The following is a 7,362-nucleotide window of genomic DNA, read 5'->3' as shown; positions in this document are numbered from 1 at the left end:
CATTGAATTGTTTAGGTTTTTTTGTTGTTGAGTTCTAGTTCTTTACATATCCTGTTAAGGGATATTGATCCCTTAACAGATATGTGAATTGCAACTATTTTCTCCCATTCTGTGGGTTGCCTTTTTATTCTGTTGACAGTGTCCTTTTATGTACAAAAGTATTTCTTTTTTTTTTTTTTTTTTTTTTGAGAGGCAAAGTCTTACTCTGTCACCGGGATAGAGTACAGTGGCATGATCTCGGTTCACTGCAACCTCCACCTCCTGGATTCAAGCAATTCTCCTGCCTCAGTCTCCCGAGTAGCTGGGACTACCGGTGTGCACCACCATGCCTGGCTAATTTTTGTATTTTCAGTAGAGATAGGGTTTCTCCATGTTGGCCAGGATGGTCTCAAACTATTGACCTCCTGATCCACTCGCCTCGGCCTCCCAAGTGCTGGGATTACAGGCATGAGCCACCGCACACAGCCCAAAAGTATTTCATTTTTATGAAGCCCAATTTGTATATTTTTTCTTATGTTGCCTATGATTTTGGTGTGGGGGGGGTAGATTTGTGTTTGGTGTTTGGTAGATTTCAACACCATGAAATCTACCAAATCCAATGTCACGAAGGTTTTCCTCTATGTTTTATAGCTTTCACTATTATATTAAAGTATTTGATTCATTTTGAGTTAGTTTTTATATATGGTGTTAGGTAAGGGTCCAACTTCATTCTTTGCATGTGTATATCCAGTTTTCCCAGCACCAACTGTTGAAAAAACCTTTCCCCAATAAATGGTCTTGTGCCGTACATTTTTAAGATGACAGCTAAATCAAAATAATTGAAAACACTGTGCTAGCTAAACAAAACATGTGCAGGATGGATTTTGGCCCAAAGGCCACCAATTTACAAATGTGTTTTAACTTCATTTTACATTAAATTTTCCAAGTGAGTTAGGAGGAGAGAGAAACTTACCATGGCTTAGCATGTTCCAAGCATAGTACCAGGTACTGGTGATAAACAGGTCAAAAAGATTAAGAGTTTAAAGTCCTAGCATCAAGGAGTTTGAAGCTGAGTAAAAAGACTTGTGAAAAAAACACTTTATTTTAGTACTTTTTCAGCAAATGTTTATAAATACAGAGCCCAAGCAGAGAATAGGTTGAGAAAAGAATTAGAAACAGTTTTTCCGTTGTTTTTTGTGAGGGTAACAACTCACTTTGTTGCCCAGCCTGGAGGGCAGTGGCGCGATCTCGGCTCACTGCAACCTCCGCTTCCCGGGTTCAAGCGATTCTCCTACCTCAGTCTCCCGAGTAGCTGGGACCACAAGCCACGCTTCACACCCGGCTAATTTTTGTATTTTTAGCAGAGAAGGGGCTGGTCTCGAACTCCTGACCTCAAGTGATCCGCCTCCCTCGGCCGCCCAAAGTGCTGGAATTACAGGCATAAGCCACGATAAATGGAGGAAATACACACACACACATGCACACACACACACGTACAAGTCTGACAACTGAGAGACAAATGGAGGAAACACACACGCACGTATATGAGCCACAATAAATGGAGGAAATACACACACACACATGCACACACGCACACACACACCTACAAGTCTGACAACTGAGAGATAAATGGAGGAAACACACACACACACACACACACACACACACACACACACACACACACGTCTGTGACAACTAAGAGAGTAGTCGACAGGTATTCAATCGCCTACCGTCAGCCATCTCCTCCAAGCCGTTTCTTTCAGTCGGGAGTGTTCCCTGCGTGCTGTTACGTCAAAAAGCAGCGCCGGAAAGAGAGGGCGGAACTTCCGCTGAGCACAGCGACCGCCTGGGTCTGCTGTGTGGACTGTTGGGAGGGCTGCGTGCTACCTGCGGCGCGGGACCCTGGGCGTCATTTCGCGGCGGGGTCCTGCGTCCTCTGGTGTCCTTGCTCTTTGCGCCAGCGGGAACCACTATCTCTGCATTCCTGGTAAGCGAGTTTCTTCTTTCTCCTAGTGTGTGTTGGGGGTGGGAGGACGCCGGAGACGTACCAAGGTGCACTTCCTGGAGCATGCGAGCTCGGAAGGCCCACAGATAAGAGGAAGCCCAGTGATTTAATAAGCTACAGCTAGTACAGTAGCTGAAACAAAATCACTGGTTCCCGAAACGATGTCCTTGATTGCTTTTTAAAATTGGAGTTTTCTGCCGGGCGCGGTGCCTCATGCCTGTAATCCCAGCACGTTGGGAGGCCAAGGCCGGCGGATCTTGAGGTTAAGAGATTGAGACCATCCTGGCCAATATGGTGAAACCTCGTCTCTACTAAAAATACAAAAATTAGATGGCGTGGTGGCACGCGCCTGTGGTCGCAGCTGCTCGGGAGGCTGAGGCAGGAGAATCGCTTAAACCCGGGAGGCGGAGGCTGCAGTGAGCCGAGATCGCGCCACTGCGCTGCAGCCTGGTGACAGAGTGAGACTACTTCTAAAAAAATAAAAATAAAATTGGAGTTTTCATTTCCGTGATATTCTAGATCTTTGCCAGTTACGAGAATAAAACGTTTAGAACACTTGTTTCTGAAATCAATGTTTATTAGATTGGGGCCTGGGGATCCCAGGTTAAATATTTCCGGAATTCTAAAGTAAATTGTTTTCTTTTTAAAGGGAGGCTGAATATATATATATATATATATATATATATTTTTTTTTTTTAATGTGAGAAACATCCATCCTAGGGTATTAGAAAAACATTTGCACATTTGCATGATTACTGTCAAGCATCGGGTTCAATGTTAACATTATAGACAAAGTCTTTGTCCTCAAGATACTCCTTACCATCTAGAGAGGCAGATAACCAGGCAATTACAATACAGTATTAGAAGTACTGCCATAGGCACAGGAGTGCTATGAGAACTAACGGGGGAATGCTTAAAGTGTAAGGCGAAGAATAGCTAGAGACGCTGCTGAAAAGGTAGGCAAAGCATGATATGATGAAAATCTTTGTAAGCCACACTGATAAGTTTGGACTTTAACCTGGGTGCAATATGTATGTTGGGAACAATACGAATGGATAACAATATCCCTTGAAACAGAACAGTGAAGGAGGATCAGGTTGCAAAGCGAAGGTAGAAAGGTTATTTCTATTTGTTGTATTTTAGGGTCTTTTTTTTTTTTTTTTTTAAAGACAGAATCTCACTCTGTCGCCCAGGCTGCAGTGCAGTGGTGCAATCTCGGTTCACTGCAACCTCCGCGCCGCGCCCCCCCGCGCCCCCCCCCGGGGTTCAAGCGATTCTTCTACTTCGGCCTCAGAATAGCTGGGATTATAGGTATGCGCCATCATGCCTGGCTAGTTTTTGTATTTTTAGTAGAGACTGGGTTTCACCGTGTTGGCCACGGTGGTCCCAAACTCCTGGCCTCAAGCGATCCTCCCCATTCGGCCTTCCAAAGTCCTGGGATTAAAGGAGTGAGCCACCACAGCCTGCTTGCATTTGAGTGACTTTCTGATGAATGGTCATTGAAGCCAGAGAAGCAGGTCACACCTCACAAGGGAAATAGATAGATTGAAAAAAAAGAATAGGATAGAATGTGGAGTCATATCCACCTTTAAGGGAGGGGCATCTGGACATCAGTGCATGGGTCAGAGAGCGGGAGACCTAGGAGCCTATGCAGGGTCATTAAATTAAGCAAGGGGAGAAGGAATTTTTCAAGTGTTTTATTTGCATTTTGTAAAAATTTGAATTCCCTGGGTTTTTTTTTCTTCAAATTTGACACTAGTTTTATTTTACATCTTTAAGTATCTATAATATCTCATAGACATCCAGGCCTCCAGGATAAAATTGTGGAGCTTTACATACATTTGTCCCAATTTTGGACATTTTCTTTGGCAATAACACTATTTGCTGCAAAATAAAGCCTGAACTCGGGGACTTTGTTGCTATTTGCTGATCAGCAGATCTCGGTATATTTCCGTAACGAGGGCATTGGTACAACAGTTCCTAAGTGCTTTTTACGTGTTGCCATTCTCAGTAACTTTCCTGTCCTTTGTCTTTATTTGTTGCTTTTGTGAAGGATCTTGTGTTTGGTTCTGTATCTGGGCTTAGTGTGGAATGGAAGAGACTGCAGCGTCATGATGTAAGCCGCATCAGTGGTACATAACTTTGTTGCTGAGTAACATTGATTCTCTAGGCCCCTAGATGAAAATCTAAAAAGCATTTTCAGCTTACCCTTTTAGCTAAAGCAATAGTGAAATTCATGTCTAAAATAAGAACTCAACTAATTTTTTTTTGTCACCCAGACTGGAGTACAGTTGCACAATCTCAGCTCACTGCAACCTCCACCTCCCAGGTTCAAGCAATTCTCCTGCCTCATACTCCCAAGTAGCTGGGTTTACAGGTGCCTGCCACCACACCTAGCTAATTTTTGTATTTTTGGTAGAGATGGGGTTTCTCACCATGTTGGCCAGGCTAGTCTCGAACTGCTGACCTCACGTGATCTCACCGCTGCGCCCAGCCAAGAACCTGGTTTAAACTTTTTGCTCAGTGAGTGATCACAGGCTCTAGGCCACAGGAGTCTAGAGAAAAAAAAGTGATGGTACAAAGATTTTACTTTGTGTTTCAAAAATTGATTTCATTTTGGTATTTCAGATTTATACTTGCACAATTACTTGGGAAGTTTTAAAAATCTTTGTCTAATTTTTAATTGCATTTCTCTTCTCTTACAGGAGTTTTCTTACATGTCTGTTTTCCTCAAAATGAGTGTTAGTGTCAATTTCTTCAGACCTTTCACCAGGTTTTTGGTGCCATTTACCTTTCATAGGAAGAGAAATAATTTATATTCAACAGTTTTGCAGAGATACATGTCTTCCAAAATACCAACTGTTACTTGTACTAATAATGAGAGTACATCTTCTGAAGAGCCAGAATTGGATAGGTGGAAAACTACCATGAAATCTAGTGTGCAAGAAGAATGTGTTTCAACAATCTCAAGCAGTAAGGATGAAGATCCTCTAGCTGCCACCAGAGAGTTCATTGAGACATGGAGATTGCTTGGCAAAGAAGTACCAGAACACATCACTGAAGAAGAGCTCAAAACCATTATGGAATGTGTTTCTAAAACAGCGAAAAAAAAATATTTAAAATATTTATATACTAAGGAAAAAGTTAAAAAAGCTAGGAAAATAAAAAAGGAAAGGAAAGCAGCAGCAAGGGAAGAAGCAAAAAAGGTCAGCCTGCTAGAAAACACTGAGGAAGATAAACAGCAAAACTTTCTATTTTTACGACTTTGGGATAGGAATATGGACATTGCAATGGGCTGGAAGGGTGTCCAGGCCATGCAGTTTGGACAACCTTTGGTTTTTGACATGGCTTATGAAAATTATATGAAACCAAAAGAATTGCAGAATGCTGTTTCCCAACTTTTAGAAAGTGAAGGCTGTAACAGAAGAAATGTTGATCCTTTCCATATTTATTTCTGCAATCTAAAAATAGGTAGTGTGTATCACAGAGAGTTAGTTAAACGGTATGGAGAAAAATGGGACAAATTGCTTTTAACAGCAACAGAAAAGTCTTATGTAGATTTATTTTCAAAGGACAGTATTATCTATTTAACTGCAGATTCTCCCAATGTTATGACTACTTTCAGGCATGACAAAGTTTATATAATTGGATCTTTTGTTGATAAGACTATGCAGCCAGGCACATCTTTAGCCAAGGCAAAACGGCTAAAGCTGGCAACTGAATGCCTTCCATTGGATAAATATTTACAATGGAGTATTGGTACCAAAAATCTCACCTTAGATCAAATGATGCGTATTTTGTTATGTCTGAAAAACACTGGTAATTGGGAAGAGGCTCTGAAGTTTGTTCCCACGAGAAAACATACTGGTGGTATTCTGGAGACTTCTCAGTATTCTCAAGAGTTGATCAACAGACTAAAGAAGGGAAAGACTTTTAATTCATTTTCAAAAAGTTCTCTAAATGTGTACGCACAGAAGAAGTGGTTCAAGTGAGAACATTTGATGGCTTAAAAAGTAAATGGGTTGGAAATAGTTCTTTTAATGTATTTCTTCCCAAGCAATTCATTTTCTCTTCTAAAGGTGGTCTTTCCCAACTAACTGCAGGGTTGTGTCTCTTCCCAATTAAGTATCTGCATAACTTTGAGATTATACTTTGTTTACTGTAAAAAGATAATAAAGTAAAAAGAGTTGTCCAAGATTGTTGAACAGAATAATCTTTCAATTAATCCTAAACAGTTGTACCATTGGCAGATTTTTTTTTATGGAGGTTCCTAGAGGGTCGTGCCCTGGGGAGGGCATGGAAGCTCTGCAGCCCCGTCCCCCATACCTTCCCCTGTACATCTCTTCATCTGTATGTCTTGTAATATCCTTTATAGTAAACTGGTAAATGTGTTTCCTTCAATTCTGTGAGCCACTCCAGCGTGTTAATCAAGAGGAGTTGGTACCCCAACTTGAAGCCAGTCAGTCAGAAGTTCTGGAGGCCCAGATTTGCAACCTGTGCCTGGGTTGGCAGGACGGAGCAGTTTTGGGGACTAAGCCCTCAACCTGTGGGCTCTGACACTATTTCCAGGTAGATAGGATATGAATCAAATTACAGAACACCCAACTGGTATCCCTGGCAGAACTGATTGCTTGTATGGTCTTGAACTGAAAAGTGACATCTGATTGATGTTTTAATGGGAAAACTAGAATATTAGCTCTGTGAAAGCAGAATTTTTTTTTTTTTCTGTCTTATTCACTGCTATATCCCTAGAGCCTAGTATAGTGCCTGGTGCTTAAACATTTGAAGAATAAATGAATCTGACTCATTTACCCCACACCCCCACAGTTTTATATATTCTTTGTGAAAACACATTACAGAAATTTTTTCCTCCAGCCCAGATACAGATCTCAGATGGGTGATTTTTTTTCTCCCCTCTCTGGATGATTGCATTTCTTCCTCTCTCTGATTCTTGTCTTTTCTTGCCCACTTGCTACCACTGCCCTATTTAGGGATCTTCCTCTTGTCTTTATCTCTTCCTCCTCCCTGCCCCACCCCACCCCAAATTGGATTCAATTTAAAAGGATCACTTTGGCTGCTCTGTTGAGAATTGATTATAAGGGAGAGACCAGGTAAGAGGCTATTGCAGTAACAAAAGTGAGAGATAATCGTAGGAAAGTGGTAATAAAGTAGGTAGTGAGATGCAGTCAGATATGAATTTAGTTTGAAGGGGTAAAGCTGGCAGTAATGGATTGGATGGGAGAAGTAAGATAAAATTTAGGGACGACTTCAAGATTGTTGACTAGAGAAACTGGGAGGACTTGTTAATATTTACTGAAATGCCAAAGAAGTAGGCTTTGAGGGGGCAGGTAATCTAAAGTTAACTTTGGGACATTAGA

At 41.5% G+C, this 7,362-nt stretch overlaps 1 protein-coding gene across 1 annotated transcript; it reads left to right on the top strand.

Annotated features, from left to right (window-relative positions):
* The first annotated feature begins 1,740 nt into the window (after positions 1 to 1,740).
* On the top strand, positions 1,741 to 6,191 carry TRMT10C (tRNA methyltransferase 10C, mitochondrial RNase P subunit). Its single transcript, XM_032299240.1, has 2 exons — positions 1,741 to 1,966; positions 4,690 to 6,191. Exon 2 carries the CDS (start codon positions 4,702 to 4,704, stop codon positions 5,974 to 5,976), a length of 1,275 nt encoding a protein of 424 aa, XP_032155131.1. The 5' UTR covers positions 1,741 to 1,966; positions 4,690 to 4,701; the 3' UTR covers positions 5,977 to 6,191.
* Positions 6,192 to 7,362: the final 1,171 nt, after the last annotated feature.

Source organism: Sapajus apella, unplaced genomic scaffold (genome assembly GCF_009761245.1).
Source record: "Sapajus apella isolate SASKATOON/1434 unplaced genomic scaffold, GSC_monkey_1.0 scaffold40, whole genome shotgun sequence".
Lineage (NCBI taxonomy): Eukaryota > Metazoa > Chordata > Mammalia > Primates > Cebidae > Sapajus > Sapajus apella.
Note: the sequence above shows the minus strand (reverse complement) of the source record. Positions and strands in the feature narration are given on the sequence as shown.

Excerpts from the sequence above, each read along its gene's own strand:
- TRMT10C (XM_032299240.1), top strand. The coding sequence starts at position 4,702 with ATGTCTGTTTTCCTCAAAATGAGTGTTAGTGTCAATTTCTTCAGACCT.